The following is a 22,383-nucleotide window of genomic DNA, read 5'->3' as shown; positions in this document are numbered from 1 at the left end:
CGAACAAAGAATTTACATATTTGCCAAGCAATGAGGTGATCTGGCCTGCATAGGAATGTCTAATTCCCTGGCAATTAGTTAAATTCTTTGTTCCAATTCCTCATGTCAGGAACAGGCTTTCAATGACAATAACTTGTTGCCTCATCTTTGTTGCTGTGGCAAAACAGGGTTGATCTTTATCTTCCTACTCTGGCAACAACATTTTCTTTTTATCAACCATTCCTGCAAAGATAATGAGCAAGAAAATTTGAATTTTATTTAACTGATCATTTTTTCAACAAATGTGGAATAAAAAATTTGACATAGTTATTTACTATTTATCACCTCTTTACCTGGCGACGAAAGCCGTTTGCCCCTTGTGTTTCTTGCTCAAGGCTCACCTTCATAGATTGATGCTCCGCATGCAGATATGCACTGCGCTACTCAGTGGTAGTCAGTCTATCCGCCACGGCTTCCAGCTCGGGGATCGCGCCCCTTAGACGGCTTGCTCCAGCCAGATATCCCAAATCCTGGGTCTAAAGCATCATCGGCTCGTACAACATCACTGGGGAACTGGCTGGAATGTAGGGTGCATCGAAAATGCGAGGTTCAAACCCAGTAAGTTTACGTCTCCTTATGTTGGTCGGCTTCTCATGAATCCCCAAAGCTGATTCTGCTTTCAAACGCTCCCCTATGCTCTTCCGCAATCCAGTCCTAGTTTCTGTGATTCGGAGCTCCTCAACAACCCGAAAGCCACGCTTCTTTTCCTCGCTTCCATTTCTTAGGAAGTTGGGTCTTCTCGCGGCTCCGCTCCATCGTATGCTGGACAGTGAAAAAACGACAGCTAAAAACACACTCAATCCCAAAATCATGACTACCGGATTCGTTCGCGCCACAGCTTTCAATAGTCTCACCAACAACGTCACCTCCCGTCACGATACCTCATCCCTATCCTATCTCCCCGAAGCAGCAAGTACGACCGACTAGAGGGCGGAATGCAGCCGAGTAACGTTGGTGGGACGAAAGTGTTTGCGTGGAAGAAGTTTGCGATGTGCGCTGCGTTTCTCGTTGAGGTGATGTGGTTTCGGGGGTTGGGGGAGGATACATTCTTCTGGCGAGGGAATGGGAACACTGATTTAGACGCGGAAGGTAAGTCCCATTGCCTTTATTTCTAGAAACTGACGAAAAGACCAAGGAATAAGGATACCAAACGGACACAGCGCCCTCCCCTTCCAAAACGCACCACCAACAAACCCAACAACCAACAACACCAGTTACCTGTCGTCCCCGCTCCAAAGCCAGACCCAGATTCCTACGAATCTGATCCAGACCCATCATCAACAACACACTGTACCCACCCCCACTACTCCTCCTCGTGCAATATGCACTAATGATCGACGTAGGCTCAATTGGCTCTGGAATCCACGTCTACAAATTCAACAACTGCGGCCCTTCTCCCAAATATGAATACGAAGTATTCAAAATGACACAACCTGGTTATCTTCATTCGCTGGGAACCCAGAGGGCGCTGCGAGGAGCTGGGACGAAGCTGTCCGCGTGGTGCCCAATGCCATGTACAGGTGTACACCTGTAGCCGTCAAAGCTACCGCTATACTTCGTTTGTTCCGGGCTCACAGAGCGCTGATATTTTGGAGGCGGTGGAAGGGAGGATTCGGTCATCCTATCCCTTCCAATTACAGGAAAAAGATGGGGTAGTGATCATGGATGGCAAAGACGAAGGCGTATTATACGCGTGGATCACGGCGAATTATCGCTTGGGAACCATCAAAGCTTCCACACCGCCTGATACACCCACCTACGCAGTCATCGACCTCGGTGGCGCTTCTACGCAAATCGTATTCAAGCCTGTCTTCGCGTTCTCGGATATGCAACTCGAGGACGGAGAACATAAATACGATCTGCAAATCGGTGGCCGGAACCATGTGTTGTGCCAGCACTCGTACTTGGGGTATGGTTTGATGCGTGCAAGGAGACACGTTCATAGATTGGCGGATCTCATGTCGACGTTGCAGGGTATGAAACCGAAGGCGGTGGCGGGGAATCCGTGTCTTGCGAAGGGGACACAGAGGGTTGTGATTGTTAAGGATGAAATGACCGGTAAGGAGAGGAAGGTGACGATGGATGGGGGACATTGGGTCTTTCGAGGCGTGTGATAGGGTGGTGCAGCTCGTATTGGCAAAGGACACGTACGTCCCTTTCTCCTCCTTCCTTTTACTCGTTTTTTCTTCCTCATCATTCTCTAATTCTCTTTTCCATCATTCTTTTCTCCCTTCTCTCTTCCTTTCTCACCTCTTCCTGGTCCCTGCTTTCCCCCCCTAAATCTGCCTACTAATACACATGCACACAGAATCTGCGAACTCAAACCATGCTCCTTCAACGGCGTCTACCAACCCTCCCTCCTCTCCTCCTTCCCAAACGGTAAAGTCCTCCTCCTCTCCTACTTCTACGACCGCCTCTCCCCCCTCCTCCTCCCCTCCTCTTCTTCCTCCCTGCCCATCACCGTATCCACCATCGCCAGCACCGCCCGCCAAGTCTGCAAAGGCCGCGACGAATGGCTGCGGAAAAGATTGCGGGTACGGAGTTGGGTTGGTGTTTGGGTGCTACGATTGCGATGGTTGGTGGGGAGCTGAAGTGTCTGATTTGAGGGTGGTGCATGGTGGGATAGGATTTATTTTATTTCTCACTGATGGTGTTTATCAATAATGAGGCTACTTGGACTGTGGAGTGCTTGCAAGTGCCTATACTTACTACATGAATATAAACAATCCTGCTCTCTTATAAGACAATAGGTAGAATACCTAGGAAGTTGTCTCAGTCCATGCATCTTTGGGACTGTCCAGTGTGATTATATCAAAGCAGAAGTGATTACAACTTGCTCATACCAAAGGGTTATGGTTCACTTTTTCCATAGGGCCACTGTATGGACAATCTTTTTTTTTTGTGAGGGGAAAGAGGTGATAGCTACTGTACATCATATATACTATGTAAAGAAGACACAGAACTAGCTTACACATACAAAATGGACTCAAAACCAGAGACCTCAAAAGAAAGAAAAAAATGTGGTATTTTAAGAGTCCCCCAAGGGCCAAAGAACATTCTGACAACTGGTAAAAGGTTGTTCAAATAGGTCATGAACTGCATTGAATGCTACTATAAGGCTGGTGAAAAACATTGACTCCAATTTGTACCATGGACAAAGTTACTAAAATCAAGTATAGTTGGAGTGGTGCCCAGTACATTGACTGTTCTTGGAAAAAATAAGCCATGTTTATTGCTTGTTGGCACCCAGAAGAGATATGATTTGAAATCTTCTCCAATGATCCAATTATTAGATTTATGTCCCTGAGAGGGATAAAAAACAACAGGTTTACTCTTGAAAATGTGAGATACACTGTCATGGGTATCAGTGTCATTAACATTTATAACTCCAGATGGAAAGAATGTGGATGGCAATGTAACTGAAGGAGCTGAGGGATTTAAGTCTATGCAGCCTCCATAAGCATCCCAGAGTCTGATGGTATTGTCTGAAGATCCAGAAGCGATATGCCTACCATCAGGTGAAAAGACAACTGATTGAACACCTTTGTGATGGCCTTCAAATGGATCTCCCAAACTCTGACCTGTTACAGCATTCCAGAGTCTAATTGTTTTGTCACGAGAACCAGAAACAATGTACCTCCCATCGGGAGAGAATGCAACTGAATCAACTGCATCCCCATGGCCTTTAAGAGGATCCATGATACTCTGTCCTGCATTAAATTCCCACACTCTGACAGTCCTATCATTAGATCCAGACACAATGTACCTTCTATCAGGAGAAAAGGCAACAGAGTTAATGCCACCCTGATGACCTATAAGGGGATTCATTATACTTTGACCTGTCAGGGCATTCCATGCTCTGATTGTTCTGTCTTCAGACCCAGAGATGATGAATCTGCCATCTGGAGAAAATGAAACTGAATGAATCCAATGAGTGTGTCCTATGAAAGGATCCACCACACTCTGCCCTGTCAATGCATTCCAGACTCTGACTGTCTTGTCCCATGATCCAGAGGCAATGTATTTACCATCAGGAGAAAATGCAACAGAAATAACTCCTTTATCATGGCCTTTGAGAGGATCCATGGCACTCTGACCTGTTAAAGCATCCCAGACTCTGACAGTGCAATCATGAGATCCAGAGGCAATGTATCTGCCATCAGGAGAAAATGCAACTGAAGTAACCATGGCATCATGACCTCTAAGTGGACCCATGACACTAAGACCTGTCAGAGCATCCCAAATTCTTAGTGTTGCATCATTAGACCCAGAGACAATGTGTTTGCCATCAGGAGAAAATGCAACTGATCTTATTGCATCCTCATGGCCTCTTACATGATCTACCTTAGTGTGACCTGTTAGAGCATCCCAAACTTTGATTATATTGTCCCCACATCTAGAAAGAATATGCTTGCCATTGGGTGAAAAAGCCACTCTAAAAACTGAACCCTCATCATCTTCAAGAGGACTTAAAATGCACTGACTTGTCAGAGCATTCCAGAATCTAATTATGTGGCATTGAGTTGCACAAACAATGTGCTTGCCATCAGGAGAAAAAGCTACTGTGTAGAATGGATCAGAGCCTCTGAAAAGAACCATTATACTCTGACCAGATAGAGCATCCCAGAGTCTGATTGTCTTATCAGAAGATCCAGAAACAATGTTCATCCCATTAGGAGAGTATGCAATACAGCTGACTCCCTTATCATGACCAATAAGTGGATCCATCAGACACTGACCTGTTACAGCATCCCAGATTCTGACTGTGCAATCATGGGACCCTGAAATAATATGCCTGCCACATGGAGAATATGCAACTGAAGTAACTGAACCACTATGGCCTTTAAGAGGTTCCATGACACTCTGGCCTGTCAAAGTATTCCATACTCTGATTGTCGTATCACTGGATCCAGAGACAATGTGCCCACCATCTGGAGAACATACGACTGAGGTAATCCTGTCATCATGGCCTTCAAGAGGACCCATAACACACTGGCCTGTTAAAGCATCCCATATTTTGATTGTCTTGTCAAAGGATCCTGAGATTATGTGTTTCCCATCAGGAGAATATACAACTGAACTCACATAGCCAGCATGGCCTTTAAAATACATGATATCATGGCCTGTGAGGGCATCCCAGACATGAATAGCTCCATAAGTTCCAGAGACAATGCGCCTGCCATCAGGTGAATATGCAAGTGGACCATTGTTAGTCTTTATTTTCAGAAGGCACCTGTCTGGCCACTGTTTCATCTGACCATTCTCAATTGTCAAAGATTTTACAAGATGTTTTTTGAAATGAAGAGATATTTTAGAATTTTGTGGTGCAAATGGCAGTGCTGAGATGTAAATGTGTGGTGCTGCTTCAGAGATTGGCTCAAAAAATGTCATTATAAATTGGTTTGCATCACTTGCAAACTCTGACATACTAGGGTTCAATGCCTATATTTGATATGTTCATGTCAGTATCATAGTAGTATACTTTGATGAGACACTTACTTTGCACCAAGTTTCAGCCAAAAGCAGTAACTGAGCAGCATGATTTACAGCACCCATTAGACTCATAATTTCTAGCCAATGTAAAAGATGGTTTATCAGAAATTTCTCCATTTCAACTATTATCTTCTCTTCCAATGCTCTATCAGAACATTGTTGCAGATAGATTGCCCAGAAGTACCTTGCATGATCTAGAGCAGTAGATTTCACTTTTTCAATATGATCCTGCAGCTCAGGAATTTCTTTATTTAGGATATGTGATGTTTTGAGATCAAAAAAGTTAAACTTTAGCTTTGCACTCATAAATTTCATACAACACCCAGCAAGGCAGAGACTGTGCTTCTTAGAATCAACCCAAAAAGCCTTAGAGCGCTTTGGGTCACGCAGAAAATCTGTAACTGACTGATGACAGATCTGAAAATGGCCAGTTTCACTGATAGACAAGATTGGACTTAGTTGACTGATTACAGACAATGCATCTTGAACCTCTAGAAGCTGTTCAAGATCACTGGAACAAAGTGGATTTCTTGCAATGACAATGGAGCCCAAAACTGATGACAAGGTATTTTTCTCTGTTTCTCTTAGACCCTGAAAAGCAGCAGAAATGATATGATGGTACAAGCCATCAATGGCATCAGTTCCTTCTCCAGTATTGGAACATATAACTTCCAGCCTCCCTTGAATGTTACCACCCTTATACAAGATGAAGTCCATTGCAGATTTAGCCCAAATGAATAGCCCAGCAGCTTTTTCTACAAGAAATGAAATTTTTTCTAGACCAGGCCAATTCAGATATAGAGCTGAGGTATCTAAATTAGCCCCTTCAAGAAATCTTATGGTAAAGTATTTCCAAAGATCATCAGCAGTCTGATCAGAAACTTCATCTCCAGCATGAAGATCAATATGATAACCAACAGGTTTCAATGCATTCTGAATATCAGGATAGCGGCGACTTGTAACTAGAAACTTTACAGACTTGGAAATTTGAGAACAGGATTTTAAAGAAGGCAAGAGTCTCTCATATGAATCACACTCATCCAGAGCATCAATAACAAGAAGAAGTGGCTCTGCAGAGCTTTGAGACACCTCCTGGAGTGGCTTGACAATGAGATGCTCAAATTGCATGGGAATGTCAAGACCTCTGATTTTAGCTTCCTGTGCCTCTAGTGCTTGGGCTATAGATATTTTCAATGCACTGTTTCCCTGAGCAAGATCTAAAGCAAGGCATCTCCATAGATTATCTGGATTCTGAAACTCAGTCTGATCACGGTGGAAGAAGAATTGCCCAGAAAGATGTTCAAAGCTAGCCACAACAGTTGAAGCAATTGTTGTCTTCCCAGAGCCAGGACTGCCAGAAAGCCAGAGAATGTTTGGCATGCTTGGATCATTTACCCATGCTTTAATGTCTGTTAGCACATCCACTCGAGTTCCAGGCATGCATCTCTCTGATGGTTTGCTATGTAATGGAGCCTTGAGCTCCTGCAACCATTTATCTGCCTGAGGAATTGGCTGGTATAAGTTATGAAGGTAACTAGGCTAACATGACTTTCCTTTGATTCCTCTATCATGGCATTGATTTTATCTTGAAGTTCCTCAGTATTGTTGTAGTGGACCTGCAAAATGTAGATGTGGATTAGTGTGGAAATGTCAATGAGAATGTTCACTAACAACTTGTCCAGCAATAATTACACTATGATCCATCTGAATATCTTGTGCCCCAGCAAAGACAGTTACTTGAGCTGCTGTAGCACCTTTTCCGATGAACAATAAAAATAAGGGACATTTAGAAGTGTCACTTTCAGCTGATTAACTTACTATCTTGACTGGCCTCTGTGGTCCTCAGCTGTTCAGCAGTCTCTGTACTGTCAGCTGTAAAGAATGATAAACAGTGAGAGATAATAAAACGGATGCTTCTCAACATACTTTGGAAGTTTTCCTCATACCAAAGAAGGACCTAAACTTTGGTGTCAGTGAGCTAATCAAACATAGATCTATTTTACACACATGGAAAGAGCTCATGATTTCATTCACCTTTCCCTCAAACTTCTCAATATGCTCTGTATCTTGTGTAAAGCTGGGAAAATTCCTTAAAATCTGCTGGTGAATATCTGAAACACTTTCTTTTAGATGGTCCAAAGCTCTAGCAGAGTATTTCAATTCAAAGGCATTTATGATAACAGTCAAAATCACGCACCCTTTCAAATCCTCAAGCCAAGATTGCAAAGCAGACGGAACATGATCCTTGCGAAATTGACAGTTATACCGAATGATCTCCTCAAATTTCCCAGTAAGATTATCTGAACAAGCGGCCCAGGCTCTCCTGTTAGAGTTGAATTTCTAATTTGATTGATAGATAGGTCAGATAGATTGATTAGAGCAAAGCCAAGCACCTTGATGATCTCAATAATATCCAAGGCTTTGACAACAGCCAACTTCAAGGGTGGGAAGGCGTCATCAGATGCGGCCACAGCTTCGAGTGTATGAAGACCGGCGCCTCCGCTGGCAGCCCGCAGACGTCGGTTTGTGCTGGGATTCAATTCACTAGTATTCATATTGTTGGTGTTCTTGTTACTGGTAGTAGCGCTTGCGTTTGCGTTCGTGGTGGTGGTGGTTAGGAAGAGACCTGGAAGGAACGATACTGCGGTGCCGCATTGCCTCATGCCGTAGTCATGTGCTGCATCTATTTTTGAACTTCGTTTTGGAGGAATTCTTTTAGACGCTCACAGAAATCAATTGGTTTCTGCGGTCCGAAGTTCCTTGAGATAAGGAAGCCAAGTCTCCGTCTACATCCCAATTCTCGCTCCAAATTTATTCGCATCAAGTTTGGCACAAAGCACGGTCGTCAGGTATCATTCCGCTCATGGCTCGAACTGACGGCGTTAATGACCTGTGTGCGAACAGGGCTGTGGGTTGTGTAAAGACAGAGTAAAGACAATCGAGATTGTAAATCTGGCGCCCATCTAGACCCTACCAAAGACCCGGAGACTTGCTACTGAAAGCAGATTGCAGCGCACGGCTGCTTGGGCACCCTCCTGAACGAGAAGTATGGCGGTGTAAGGAGAAGCGAGCCAAGTTGCACATTCTTCTTGACGTGGGCCTACCCTGCTAATTGTCCATTTTAGACCGAAAAGTTCATCCCATCAACAGCGCAGAGAAAAGTTACCCAAGCTTCCCATATATCATTCTTTGTTGATTTATTGGACTCGCCGCCCGAGAGCGAGTTTGATCATACCTGTCGAACGAATTTGATAAGATGAGCGCGGTGCGGGAAGCGCCAGAAAGAAACAGATGACAAGAAAGCGACATGCGGAAAGTGTAGCACCTGAGAATGAGATCACGGCGAATAGGCAACATCAGCAATTTTGAACGTTGATACCTTACAAGTTGACGATGGAAGCTATCAGGCCTAGTCACGACCACCCAATGACACCCATTGCATTTCAAAGGTCAAGGACTCAGGTCCGAGGGTTTGCTGTGCGACGTTCCTTGGGCATCTCACGATCGGCTGAGTTTCATTAACCTGCTCCTCTGTACGTGCCCTGTTCAAATCCTGTTAGTGTCCAGACCACACATCCCATATACGGCTCCTGAGGTCGGAAAGAGTTCATGGTGCTGGTCATTATGATAGTAAGCGGGAGAAGGAATTTGGAATAGAAAAAAAAGCGTTACCAATATTATATTGCAATTGCCCGACAAAATCTGGAGGCGGGGGGGCGCCGTATAGCGCTCCACGACGCTGCATAGCAGGGATTTTAGAATTTCTTCAATCATTTAGGCGTTACGGAACTTTGAAGCATCAGTAGAGTAGTCATCGGTTGTAGGGAGGAGAATACAGTACTGTTGTATTCTAATTCACGTCCCATACATGACGAGCCATTGTGAAAACGACTCCAGAGCCCTAAGTCTCCCAGAAACTACGTGAAGCACCAAATGAGGGCCCATCCCGCAGAACAGAGGGAGACATTCCAAAGAACGTTACCTAGGAAAGACATGAGATGAAGCACCAGACGAAGGACAATCAGGTAGAGCAAAAAAAGCGGTCGTCCTAGAGAATTGAAATAGCAGAGATGCAAGGGAGTCTTTCGCGAACATGACGGCAGAAGAGACGTGTCGGTGGTGTCGGTGAGGCCTAGGGGTCGTGATCAGTGTGGTGTGGGATATAGTCATGTTTATTCTTGACCATCGTCATGCACGTCGACCAAGACTCGACCAAGACACATCCAACACGTCGCGTGTGGAGCTATCCCTTGGGTATCCCTGTCATCGGCTTAACACCCTCAAGACCTCACAATACGATGATTTAGTCAAGTTTAGTGCTTCCCTTTCCAAGTTTGCCTGAGGACATTTGATAGCTGAAGCTGGGTTGGATAACTCTGAGGTGCGTTTGCCATCCATGCCGCCAGTTTCGCCTTCTTATGTTAGTTCTCTGAAGCCCTGCGACGTGCTACTACGTGGCGGTTAGTTCTCCAAGTATGGCCACTACAATGTGCACTATCACGACACCCGAAAGCTACGGAACCCCAGAGCATTGCTGCCGTCTTTCACCCGCAATACCGTGCTCCATACACCTGGGCTTTTACTCATATTCCTTCCAACCCTACATATTCGAAGCACAATGTTCAACCTTACCTCACGTCTGCCCAACTCCTGTTCGCCATTTGATACCGTGCCATTCCTGCAGTGTTCTCGGGGAGGCCTTGGCGATCGGGAGGATGACATGCCACAAATTTGCGACGTAACCATCCTTGTACATCGTCCCCGTTGTGCAAGCAGAGGACCTTCTCTCCTGTCGAACACTCATCACTACCATCCACTTGCGAGGCCAACACCACCCAGCAGCCACAGACCAATCGGCGCTCCAACCCGGGTTCATTGACCTTCTTTCAGCGCCAATCACCACAGCTTTTCACCACCGAACCGCAGACGACTCACATGTTCCTCGATCAGGCGACTCATCCCCCTTCCACCAGTCCGATTCCTTTCTAGGCTCTACACCCGCCTTCCTTTCAGAGCGCTCGTCTCTTACTGCGTACTCTTTAAAGCCCTCGGTGCGACGAATAATCATACCGCAAATGAGGATCAACCATTTCCGTTGGCTGCAGGTAGCGTGTAGGGGGTGGAGCCTGAAGATGAGGAGGTTTTGGGCGACTCACCAACCGAAGAACCGACCCTGCTCAAATTTCAAATGAAAGCGAGTAAACAGCGGATCCAAGTTCTGCTAGGCGTCTTTGGTGCGATCTTTACCATCGGCTTGGTGGTGGTTCTTGCTGTTTATTTCGTGGTGTTGAGGAAGTAGGATAACGTTGAGGGGAGCGCCGGTGGGCGAGTGGATCGCCGACTGGGAATGGGACTGCTACAACGATCTTGATATCGGAAACCAAAAGATGGACAATGACCAGCGTAAAGCTCGTTCGACATACTTCTGCACCTTCCACCGTCATAGTCCAGCACACTACGAACCAAGCCAAGCCGGCCTAACTTTGGATTCCGATGCTTAAGCTCAAGCGACTTTATGTGCTTTCAGACTTCGCGCAGGTGGGTGTCCTTTTCGCTCTTAACTTCTTACAGTCTCCGTTTTGGTCCCTTTTCCGCGTTTTTCACCCTTTCGTCTTCCACCAACCTCCCTCCTACTACGCTTTCACTTTCGTTCGCGATTTCTTTCCTTTCGTTTGCCCTCCAATTTCATCATTTCACTGGTACTCTTCGTTCTTCTCTTCCTCCCCTCTTTCGCGCCCTCCTCGACAAGTTCAACTCACCCACTTTTCCTCAGTCTGTTTTTTCTCTTAGTCATGCTTTGGAAATCTTCTCCAAGCTAGGCGAACGACACCTTTGGAATTCTCTCGCATCGCCGTTAGGATGAGTCATACTTGCCTTGAATCAATCCAGATCATCCGCGATCATTGAAGATGTTTTGCTCATTGAACCCAATTCCTTTTACGCGGAATGTTCAACGTCTCTGGGGAGATCAACTCACTGGAAGGTACATGGAGTTTCCAGTAAGTATGCACGTCCTTCTCATGCTAGTCTTGTGGTCAACGAATCGACCGACAGCTAGCTCTTGTACTAGGACAGCTCTGCAAGCTCCACCAAGTAGGCTTTCGCAGTCTTGGTTTTCCTCTGCTGTAGTCGTCTGCTGCCGTTTCCATGCATTCGTTGGGGTGTCAATCCCAGCGTTGTCATGGAATCATGTTGGAACAACTTATCCCAAACTGCTATATGCAATCATCTCCCCTTCACCCACCTCCACTTCAACATGCGACATCTCGAAATCCACGTCCATGACTCCCAACGTCCCAACCCTCTGTGTCCACTCCTCTCCATCATCGCCTTTTGTGACCCAAAGTACGAGTTGTTCTATGCCTTTGGATGGAGAAGCGTCAACGACATTAAAAACCCAACGCCATCACCTTCCATATTGCCATCCATACCTCGCCCTTTCCTCGTCTGATGAAACCTGCAGCATCGTTCTTGATCCACATACACCCCCATTTAATGGCGCCGCCATTTAGAGAATCCTTCGTTGCGGAGTGCTCTCTCGCGTTTAGATCCAGCCTTTGTATTCATTCCTCCTCCTCTTGGAAGGGAGCGATGACCATTGGGACCTACCTTTGGGCTGTGGAATCAACATCTCGGCTCATCCTTCGACTGCTATTCATAGATTTCTCTATTTGAAGTCGTCTCTCCGCATGTGGACCGGCGTTCGGAGTTCGTTGGTTTTCCACTTGAGTTGAGAGTTGCCGAAGGATAGGTTAACTCTATATCTCAGCCTCTTCAATGTGATCGGTCTTAGACGATGAAACATGCGTGTCGTCCCAGTGGAATCCATCCGCCCTACCGCACATGCGCAGGGGCCCGACTTCTCCGCACAGCGGGCCCTCGGGTTCCTTCCAGACGTCACCGCATGTATGCGCCTGCCTCCTCATGCTGATCTTGTGGTTGACGAAAGTTGAAACGACCTATCGCTAGCTCTTGAGCAACTCTTTGGCTGATGTCCCAGCATTCAGGACTACGCATCGCAGGGTTCCGCAAACCTCACCAAGTTGCTTCTCGTAGCCGGCGTTTCTGTGATGTGGTCGTCCGATCTCTCACATGTCTTTCGAGGTGTCGATTCCTTCCATGACAAGTTCAGTTGATACAACTCACGACCTTTCTTATCCCCACCTGGACCGACTGCAACTCACGACTCCTTCCAACGTCACCTTGAACCCTTTCTTGCCATCTACACAAATCCCACTCCGTCGCTCCCACCTCTCCTGAACCCCCACCTCCTTTCACTTGCTGATAGACAGCATCGGCTACTTCAGGCTCGGACGGAAAGCCCACGCTACTTGCTCTTCTCGTCGGATCGACGAATTTTTCAACATCATTGTCATATCCCAAGATTGTGCAACGGAAGGAGCTCGGGAGAAACTCGTAGATAAAATATGCGGCGAGATCGGGGATGGCGCTTGGGAGACAAATACTTTGGACTGTAAAGGTAAAATACTAGTTATAAGGGAACGGGACGGTAATTACGTAGTGAAGCGAATCTGTTGAAATGCGAAGAAACGTTCACGGACACCGTGAGATGTGTTCGAAATTGATCAACAACTTGACCATCGCCCTTGACGTCGACCTCGCGCTGGCCAAACGTCGGCCAGTACACAACTGTTACGTTCTTGCTCGATCTTTCTATTTGAAGGATTGAGACTATCGATATCCCTGGAACTACGACGAACTACTTATTGCTCTGTTTGACCTCTCTCGAAGCTGGCGATCCGAGGGCAAGCGCTGCTTCCTCGAGCTCTGGGCTGGAGAACTTAGAAGGTGCGTTTGGTTTCTTCCTCCAGGCCCACCTTCAGATATTGATTCTCTGCCTGCAGATGATATGCACTGCGCTACTCAGTGGTAGTCAGTCTACGCTTGTCTACCCGCCACGACTTTCAGCTTGGGATTGGCAGGTCCCTTAGACGGCTTGCTCCAGCTACGAATCACAAATCCTGAGGCCTGAGGCTTCGTCAGCTCGTGTAGCATCGCCGCGGCACAGGCCGGAATGGAATCTGGATTGCAAACCGAGGATGTCCAGCTCCAGTAAGTTTACGTCTCCTGCTCATGTTGGTCATGGCCTCTCATCTCGAAATCCGTACAGCTGATTCTTCCCTCAAACGCTAATGTATGCGTTCCCGCCTAGTGGTTTCTGCGACTGCCAGCCCAAAAGTCACGTTTCTTTTTCGCATTCCCATTCGCTTAGGAGGTGGACTCTTCTCGTGGCTCCACTGCATCGCATGCTGGACAGCGAAAAGATTACAACTAGAAACACAGTCAATCGTAAAGTCACCGCTACGGGATTCGTTCGCACCACAGCTGTCATTAACCCCAACGACAACATCACCGCCAGTTCACGATACCTCATCATGGCAATCTTATCTACCCGAAGCAGCAACTACGAACGACTAGAAGGCACAATGGGCCAAGTAGACTCGATGGGACGAAGAAGTTGACGTGGAAGAAGTTCTCTTTGGGCGCTGCGCTCCTCGTTGGGGTGATGTGGCTTTGCGGGCCAAGGGCGCATACGTTCTCGTGGCGGGGGAATGGTAATGCTGGTTTAGAGGAGGAAGGTAAGTTTAACTGTCTTTCCTTCTAGAAAACTGATGAAAAGACTACGGGAAAAGGATACAAAACGGTCACAGTGCCTTCCCCTTCCAAAACGCACCACCAACAAACCCAACAACACCATTCGTCCCCTGCTCCAAAACCACCCACCACCCACCCAGACTCGTACGAAACTGATTCAGACCCTTCATCAACGACACACTATACCCACCTCTCACTCCTCTTCCGGCACTCTCGGACAATATACACGGCCCTTCCCCAGAATACGATATGAAGTATTTAAAATGACACAACCGAGTCTATCCACATTTGCTGGTAATCCTGAGGGCGCTGCGCGGAGCTTAGACGTCCGCGTCGTGCCCAAGGCGATGCACAGGTCTACACCTGTAGCTGTTAAAGCTACCGCCAGACTTCGTTTTCGCAATACTCGGTGTTCTTCTCGAGAAGAACGTTGACTCCAGGATACACCTCCACGCTTTCGAGGTTAGTATACCGGGGGAGGAGACGGATATGGAGATATCACGCGTGACTGTGTCCGATAATTGAGCTGATGAGCATGCGTCTTTTGACTATGACGTCGGCTGTTGATCGGTTGGATGGTCCGCCGACGTTGAGGGCTGCGGTGCGGTATGAGATGACGGCGTGGTTGGCGAGGGAGTCGGATGTTAGTCTTGGGGATCTTTTTGGGAGGTTAGGTAGCTGCCTTGACTTGACGCTGTGTTGTCGTGATAACCCTAACCCTAAGGTCGACCCCCACGAACCCAAGACGAACCCGACTCTTTCTACGATATGGGCGTCTCACTTTAGTCCGCGCCTACACCAAGACGTAACCCTCTCCCAAAACTTGAGGTTCTTTGATCCTAACAAGAGAACGTCAGCACACAACATGTTCGTCTTTTCCAACCCTCCATCCACCTACGAACCAACTAACCCCTTCTTAGGTACGACAACTACATATCCGAAGCCGACAAATTCCTCTCTCCCCCCTCCGAGTCTCAACACAACAGAAACTCGGGTGTCAGCAACCTGGGCATGGGTCCACTGAACATGGCAGACGATTTTGATGACTCTGACGACTCCGAGGACGGAGCTGAGCAGAGATGAAAGAGGGTAGCTGCTGCTTCCGCTGGAAGTTCTCCATCCAAGCCCGCAGCCTTGGCAGCCGCCACGCAGTCACCCTCTCCTACGCATCGTCAGCCGTCTCCTACGCAGCAGCAGCACAATGCTCCTCAGCCGCAGCAGCAGCAACAACAACAACAGCGGCCGCCTCAACAGCAGCAACAACGGCCGCCTCAGCAGCAACAGCAACAGCCTCCCCAGCAGCAACAGCGGCCTCCCCAGCAACAACAACAGTGGCCTTCCCAGAAGCAACAACAACGCCCTCCCCAGCAGCAGCAACAACAACAACAACCTCTCCAACCAACAGCAGCCCTAAACCTCGCCCAACCTCCCCCCTCCCTCCCACCAACAGGCCTAGGCCGCCTCCCACGCTCCGCAAACCCCTTCGAACCCCCCGCACCCCCATTCCCCTCCTCTCCCTCCCCATCAACACCACACCCGCTCCAACCACTAATGACACCTATCAAACCCACCTTCGCCCTCCCCTCCTCTTCCCCTTCTTCTCCTTCCCAAGGCGGTGGCGGAGGCCCAGCGGTAACATTTTCCACAACAACACCCACCCCTCGCAAACCCATCATCCGCTCAAACTCTGAAGACCCACTCCTCCCTACGCGCGGTGAGAAAGGGGACGTTTTCTGGCGTCGGTTCTCCATGATCGCCAAGGAAGAATTGGCAAAACCCCGTGGGGCGAAAGATTCTTCGTGGTTGAAGAAAACCCAGAATGGAAATGGGAGAATGAACAGATGGGTAGGTATCGTTTCTGTGTTGTTGATTTTATGTATAGTGGCTGCTGTGGGATTGGGGATTTATTTTAATCGGAATGCGCCGGGACATCAGCAGCCGAAGGTTTTTGGAGGAGTGGGGATGAGGTTGGGAGTTCTGTTGCGACGAGTGCGACTAGTGCCCGTGCCAGTGCAAGTGCGAGGGGGACGGGGAAGAGTGGAGGGACGACGAGCAGCAGTTTGCATGTTAGTCCGACGTTTACTGTTGCGAGGCGGGAGGAGGAGGTGTAGAAATCTAGATCTAGATCACACGGTAAGGAGTCAATCTCAGTCTCGGTATAACGGACTGAATTGATGTATGTACCTAGATCACACGGTAAGGAGTCAATCTAGGTAAAGTAAGTAAGAGTGTAGTAATCGGTAAGTAGAGTGGCTCACCTCAGTCTCGGTATAACGGACTGAGGTGTACATAGGCTAATGTATGGTATATATATACGAGACGGAATAAAGGGTGAGCTAAGCATAAAGAGAGAGTGAAAGAAAGAAAGGAAAAACAAACGTGTTCACGGTGTCGTGATAATCACAACACTCCTCCTCACCGTGAACACTCCTCCTCGCATGGAGTCTAGTGCTGTTTGATGCCCAAGAATTCGCGGAATCGAGTAAACTTCTTGGTGTCAAGGGCTTTAGTAAATATGTCGGCCATATTGTCGTGGGTATTGATGTAATTTAGGATGATTTCTTGGGATTGGACACGCTCGCGTAAGAAATGGTGTTTGATATCAATGTGTTTGACGCGGTCGTGGAGCATTGGATCTTCAGATAGATTTATTGCGGCTATCGTGCCATGTCTGGAACCAAATTTAAAAAGAATCAAAAATTCAAAAATTCAATCCATGGTGGTCCACTACTCTCTGTTCTATACAGCCATTTAGTCTAGTGGAATTTACCCTTATTTCTTTCATTTTGCCTGATGTGCTGAGTTCAATTTCTCCGTGAGGTATTTTTTTGCTCTTCCTCTTCCTGATAGCTAATCCAGTCAGCTCTCCCTCTTCTTAAAATATTCATGCAAGGTGTTGGTTATCTTTATTTACATTTTGTTGAATGATGGGTAGAGAGGAGTACCTGCTCAAGCACAATCAGCCATTCTAGAAAGACATTTGTGAAAATTATCATCTGTCTTTCCTTTCTTTCATGAATATATTGACATTTAACATCCTCCTCCACTGTATAAATTGATTGTTAATTTTCCTTTCATGTAGAAGAGTGTCTGGTGCATTTAAGGTACATTTTATTTGAAACTTGCATACCTGCTTTTGCATGTGGTAAAAGAAATTCCATGCAACTACAGTCATCCACCCCTGAATGATACACCACCCCCATTTGATACACTTTTGTATACTTTATCACTTCCCCAAATCATCATTGTTTTTTTTAAACAAAATGTCATAGCTACATATACATACCAACAATCCTTCCACAAAATTTCAAGTCAATTAAACAAGTTCTGGTTCCACAGTAAAATGTTCAAAAGTGGATGTTTCGTGGACTGCGCCGAAAATGCCCTCACCCCCCAATGATACACCCATATTTGATAAATTTCTACACAACAACACCATGGAATCTTCTGAAATTTTGAGGGGTGGATCATACTGATTAACAGAGAGTTATTGTACAGTTTTTATGGGGAAGACATGCTGCTTAGAATTGAAAATTGAATTTAATGATTTCACTGTATCATTAAGGGGTGGATGACTGTACCAAGATACAAAATTTTAGCCCATATTATGTAGCCATGGATATATTATTAGCTATTGAAGGATGGGCATCTAATTGCAGCTACAGATGCTGCTTTACTATTTGCCTTTCTGCACTTTTGATGCTAATTCTGCATCTTGTCATTGCAGAAACACAGCAATGACTTGAGAGCTTCTGAAACTTGTATACATTGACATTAACCCTTTTCCAATGGATTCCTCTCACAATCACATTGTCAGTCTTTTTTTTCTTACAATTATGCCCATTTTTGTAGAATAAATTTCAGACTGCTCATGGCTGCTATAGAAGTTGTTTATTATAAGATTTTGAAGCATAGAGAAGGAATCATCTTTGAAATAGTCAGGTTTTTGATTTTTTGGCAACCAAGTGGCATTACAGATTTCAAAAGGGTAACTGATATCATTTTCTTAATTTGAGCACCTTTTGATGGGGATTCATAACAATTTTTTTGTTTATTATGACTGCCATTGTAATGTCCTATTTTTTGGTTCAGTTTTTCACTTCAAGTGAAGACATTTGGATGTGGCAATGAGGAGAATGAATTTTTGAGTAGAGATGTAAGCCGTGTGAACAAATAGCCAAATCCGTCAGCAATAGCCAGATTTGTACTAAATTCTAAAGTGGAAGGAGGCTGTGCGAACAATTACCACTTTCAGAATTAGTAGCCCAAATCGGGCTATTGGAGGTTCCAGACACCACACAATAGCCTTTATTGCCGCGTTGTTGTCACATAGGATTAGAGTGGGTTTTTCGGGTTGGTATCCGATAGCGCTTAAAAGCGTACGGAGCCAGATCACTTCTTTTGATGCTTCAAATGCGGCGCCGTATTCTGCTTCACATGATGAGGCCGCTACGGTTTTTTGTTTGCGAGCTTGCCAAGAGATAACGCCGGACCCAAGGGTATAAGCATGTCCTCCGACGCTTCGTCTCGTGTCAAGACAGTTCGCCCAATCGGAATCGGTAAAACCAACTAGCGATATGGGGTTATTGCCGCCTAAAGAGAGTTTATAGTCACGAGTACCAGAAAGGTAACGTATGACGCGTAGCGCTGCGTTCCAGTGTGCGTATGTGTAGCAATCCAGATATTGGGATAGTTGCTGAACTGAGTAAGTGATGTCGGGGCGTGTGCCTATGGATAAATAGAGCAGGCAGCCAACTAATGACCTGTATGGTAGTTTTTGAATGTCTTTCAATTCGTTCTGCATGAGCTTTTTATAGTCGGCACGTCGAAGTTTCAGTCCCGGGTCCATAGGGATTGGAGCTGGGGAGGCGTTCTTCTGACCAAATTGCGCAACTATTTTGTCGATGAGAGCGGTTTGTGATAATTTAACGGTGTGGTTGGGTCGATCCCATGTGACGGCGATTCCAACGACAAAGCGGACTGCGCCGAGGTCAGATATTGTCCAGACCTTACGCATCTGGTTCTTGAAACACTTGTTTTCGTCCTTGTTGCTTGCAATGGATAGGAAATCGTCCACATGTATGGCGGCCACGATTGTTCTGCTGTCAGCAGTCCTGTAATAAATGCAGGACTCACATGAGAGACGAGTGAATCCCCAGGAAAGCATCTGTTCATTCATGGTTTGATTCCATATCCTCCCACTCTGCTTCATGCCATATAGTCCCCGTTGGATCATCCATACCCACTCCTCCTTTCCTTGCTCCTCGAAACCTCGTGGTTGCTCCATGTACTGAACTTCGTCTTCCGGAAGTAGGCCATAGAGGAAAGCAGTCTTGATATTGACTTGTTGTGCATCCCAGTTTAGCTTAGCCGCGATGTGTAGTAGAATACGCCAGGACTCCATGCGCGCAGTAGGTGAGGTTGTTTTCATGTAGTCCTTCCCAAAAATTTGTTCAAAACCTAAAAACACAACACGTACCTTCCATCTTACAGCTTTTCCGAGTTCGTCCCTTTTAATTTGGAAAACAGGTTTCCCTTTTCGAATTTTTGAGCCTTGAGGAACGTCGCATCGGGGAACTAATTTGTAGACGCCCATGTCTCGTAAAGATTTGAGTTCGTCTCGGTAGCCTTCTTCCCAGCGTTTGGCGTCAACAGATTGTTGTGCTTCCTCCCATGTTCTTGGCTCATCTTCAAATTCTAGGGTTGACGGATCTATTTTTGTCATTTCAGAGATAGCGGAAAGGATTTGATCGATTTGTTCCGCTTTTTCATCTCCGAGGTTCAGGGTTCCAAAGGCTTGGCGAAGCTCCTTAATTGCTGCATCTTCGACTATAGTGGGCACGTTTCGTGACTCCTCCTCTCGAAGATCCTGTAAGGTCTTCTTTCGTTCAGCTCTGGTCGCTTTAATTCTTACTGCAGCATCAGCAGATTCCTGTATCGCTTTCTCGAGTCATGAAGGTCCAGCAACTAGGGGTTTGTCCGCAATGCGACTGGAGCGACGCGGTAGGTTTTCGTCTGGTATTTGTGGCTGGTTTTCGGCGATAGGTTTGATCTGAGGCATGGGGTTTTCAATCTGAGGGGTTGCGGGTTCGGCGTTTTGAGTAGGGTTGTTTTGTGGGGGGTTTATAGGCGGAAGCAGCTCATCGTCATCTTCGTCGAAAAAAATGGGAGTGGGAGTTGCGCTTTTTACAATTGATTCTAGGGATGTTGCTTCGAATGGAATTTCAGCTTCTGGAGGCATCGGAGAATGGCCATCGCAGCTTTCTAGGAACTGCACGTGGTAAGAACTATAAACCTTTTTCGTTTCTCGATGGTAGCATCTGTACGTTTTTGAGTCTTTGTCATATCCGATGAGGACGCACTCAATTGATCTTTTGTAAACTTTTGGATTATGTTTGTTTTGGATCAATACGAAAACTCTGCAACCGATTTCTCGCATGTACGAGTAGTCAGGTTGTCGTTCATGCCACTTTTGCCATGGGGTTGTACCATCGAGTGAGTGAGTCGTGGTTTTGTCCTGAAGATGACCCGCCGTAATGTAGAACTCATCCCATAAATTTGTAGGGCACTTCGCGTAAATTCACATAGTACGTGCTTTTGCCATGAGTGTATGGTGCATCTGTTCAACATGTCCAATGTGAGCTGAAGTGTAGGGTGCTGTGAATAATTGGTTGGTGCCTCTTGATTCGAGCCAGTCATGCATCACGTTGCTCTTGAGTTCTCCGTTGTCGGTGATATATGTTCCCACCTTCAAACCTGTTTCGAGTTCTTGAGCGTGTTCCCATGCAGTTAAATAATTGAAGGCGTCACTCTTCCTTTTTAAAGGAATTGGCCATACACGACTTGTGAAGTCATCGACAACGTTCATAATGAATTCATTTCCTGTTCTTGATTTTACATGTGGCCCACTAAGATCCACCCACACCTTCTCTAATTTCCTCGTTGCTCTGTGCCCTGGCCCTTCTTTGCGATGTTTAGGAACAGGTGTTTTCATCTGTTTACCCAGGACACAAAATTCGCATTTAGGGGGGTCTTCATGATGAAGATTTGGGGGCATACCTGGTATCATCCTGCTCTTGACCATGTCTCGAATTGTCTGATAATTTGCATGACCAAGGCGGTGATGCAATGTTTCAAGACTTGGAGAATGTTGCGCCATAAGAGCGTGCTCAGTGTGAGCGGAATGTAAGACCAGGGAGTAGAGATTTTTGGCAGGGAGAAGGGTTCTGCAAGCGATGATCGTGTTGGTGGATTTGTTGGTGATCCAGCATGCTTGTTCGTCGAAGTGGGCGACAGCTTTGTTGTCCTGTGCTAGAGTGCTGACTGAGACTAAGTGAACTGTAGCGTTGGGAATATAAAGTGCGTTTTGCAAAATTATATATGCACCACGCACCACACGCAACTTGATGTCACCGATACCGAATGCGGTGATTGATGATCCTCCAACACCCTTTACTGAGCATGCGGCGGTTGGTTGAAGCATCAGGAAGTCTGATTTTTCTGGTGAGATGTGGACTGTTGCACCAGTATCAACGTAAAATGGGAGATTGTCAACTGAGATGGGGGTACGATTTTTCTCATGAATTGGTGAGATTTCAGATAGTGCGGCAACGTCGGATGGTTTCGTATGTGTGTTCCAATCGACAGTTGTTTTCAGCTCACAAGTGGCTACCACCTTTATCATAAAACTAAGGCACTTGCCTGTAGAGCTGTGTGTATAAGTCCACAAGTTTTATGAAAGGCCTTTCATAGGTGTTTCCTGTGTCTTTCTTTCTCATAAAGGCTATGTTCTTCTCATAAGATATAGGCAAGGCCACAGAGTGCTTTTCATAATTAAACCTGTGCGCTTTCAATAGGTATTTCATTCACTGGGTTAGGTGTATTCATTGCCTTTTTCATAATTAATGGTGTGCACTTTCATTGAATATTTCATTAGGAATTTTGGGCGCTTTCATTGCTTTTTTCATAATTAATCCTGTGTGATTTCAATAAATATTTCATTCACTATGTTAGGTGTATTCATTGCCTCTATCATATCTAATGGTGTGCGCTTTCATTGAATATTTCATTAGGAATATTGGATGCTTTCATTGTACTTTTCATAATTAATGTTGTGCAATTTCAATAAATATCTCATTCCCTAGGTCAGGTGTATTCATTGGCTCTTTCATATTTAATGGTGTGCGCTTTCATTGAATATTTCATTAGGAATATTGGATGCTTTCATTGTACTTT

General features: G+C 46.1%; 9 protein-coding genes across 9 annotated transcripts; 5 read left to right on the top strand and 4 right to left on the bottom strand.

The window, feature by feature from the left end:
* Positions 1-974: 974 nt before the first annotated feature.
* On the top strand, positions 975-1,303 carry LACBIDRAFT_318552 (uncharacterized protein; the record flags this gene model as incomplete). The annotated part of the gene is made up of 2 exons (XM_001890415.1): positions 975-1,128; positions 1,182-1,303. 2 exons carry the CDS (start codon positions 975-977, stop codon positions 1,301-1,303), a joined length of 276 nt encoding a protein of 91 aa, XP_001890450.1.
* A 66-nt stretch (positions 1,304-1,369) lies between these two features.
* Positions 1,370-2,630, top strand: LACBIDRAFT_318551 (uncharacterized protein; the record flags this gene model as incomplete). The annotated part of the gene is made up of 4 exons (XM_001890414.1): positions 1,370-1,561; positions 1,617-2,111; positions 2,167-2,186; positions 2,348-2,630. 4 exons carry the CDS (start codon positions 1,370-1,372, stop codon positions 2,628-2,630), a joined length of 990 nt encoding a protein of 329 aa, XP_001890449.1.
* A 520-nt stretch (positions 2,631-3,150) lies between these two features.
* LACBIDRAFT_398050 (uncharacterized protein) lies at positions 3,151-8,160 on the bottom strand (the record flags this gene model as incomplete). Its single annotated transcript, XM_001890406.1, has 10 exons — positions 7,926-8,160; positions 7,730-7,872; positions 7,540-7,675; positions 7,459-7,489; positions 7,351-7,404; positions 7,204-7,286; positions 7,077-7,148; positions 5,539-7,032; positions 5,125-5,481; positions 3,151-5,064 (listed from the first exon to the last, which is right to left on the bottom strand). Exons 1-10 carry the CDS (start codon positions 8,085-8,087, stop codon positions 3,151-3,153), a joined length of 4,446 nt encoding a protein of 1,481 aa, XP_001890441.1. The 5' UTR covers positions 8,088-8,160.
* A 335-nt stretch (positions 8,161-8,495) lies between these two features.
* Positions 8,496-8,841, bottom strand: LACBIDRAFT_318549 (uncharacterized protein; the record flags this gene model as incomplete). Its single annotated transcript, XM_001890405.1, has 2 exons — positions 8,496-8,640; positions 8,699-8,841. The coding sequence occupies 2 exons, from the start codon at positions 8,839-8,841 to the stop codon at positions 8,496-8,498; spliced, it is 288 nt and encodes a 95-aa protein (XP_001890440.1).
* Positions 8,842-10,165: 1,324 nt separating this feature from the next.
* LACBIDRAFT_335551 (uncharacterized protein) lies at positions 10,166-10,976 on the bottom strand (the record flags this gene model as incomplete). Its single annotated transcript, XM_001890404.1, has 3 exons — positions 10,166-10,437; positions 10,468-10,631; positions 10,780-10,976. 3 exons carry the CDS (start codon positions 10,974-10,976, stop codon positions 10,166-10,168), a joined length of 633 nt encoding a protein of 210 aa, XP_001890439.1.
* Positions 10,977-13,567: 2,591 nt separating this feature from the next.
* On the top strand, positions 13,568-14,401 carry LACBIDRAFT_318548 (uncharacterized protein; the record flags this gene model as incomplete). Its single annotated transcript, XM_001890413.1, has 4 exons — positions 13,568-13,605; positions 13,706-13,907; positions 13,955-14,132; positions 14,187-14,401. The coding sequence occupies 4 exons, from the start codon at positions 13,568-13,570 to the stop codon at positions 14,399-14,401; spliced, it is 633 nt and encodes a 210-aa protein (XP_001890448.1).
* Positions 14,402-14,411: 10 nt separating this feature from the next.
* On the top strand, positions 14,412-14,582 carry LACBIDRAFT_318547 (uncharacterized protein; the record flags this gene model as incomplete). The annotated part of the gene is made up of 1 exon (XM_001890412.1): positions 14,412-14,582. One exon carries the CDS (start codon positions 14,412-14,414, stop codon positions 14,580-14,582), a length of 171 nt encoding a protein of 56 aa, XP_001890447.1.
* A 101-nt stretch (positions 14,583-14,683) lies between these two features.
* Positions 14,684-16,348, top strand: LACBIDRAFT_318546 (uncharacterized protein; the record flags this gene model as incomplete). The annotated part of the gene is made up of 4 exons (XM_001890411.1): positions 14,684-15,015; positions 15,069-15,177; positions 15,235-16,281; positions 16,337-16,348. The coding sequence occupies 4 exons, from the start codon at positions 14,684-14,686 to the stop codon at positions 16,346-16,348; spliced, it is 1,500 nt and encodes a 499-aa protein (XP_001890446.1).
* A 5,488-nt stretch (positions 16,349-21,836) lies between these two features.
* Positions 21,837-22,154, bottom strand: LACBIDRAFT_318542 (uncharacterized protein; the record flags this gene model as incomplete). Its single annotated transcript, XM_001890403.1, has 1 exon — positions 21,837-22,154. The coding sequence occupies exon 1, from the start codon at positions 22,011-22,013 to the stop codon at positions 21,837-21,839; it is 177 nt and encodes a 58-aa protein (XP_001890438.1). The 5' UTR covers positions 22,014-22,154.
* Between the last annotated feature and the right edge of the window lie 229 nt (positions 22,155-22,383).

Source organism: Laccaria bicolor, genomic scaffold, assembly GCF_000143565.1.
Source record: "Laccaria bicolor S238N-H82 LACBIscaffold_95 genomic scaffold, whole genome shotgun sequence".
NCBI lineage: Eukaryota > Fungi > Basidiomycota > Agaricomycetes > Agaricales > Hydnangiaceae > Laccaria > Laccaria bicolor.
This window is presented reverse-complemented; position numbering and strand designations above follow the sequence as displayed.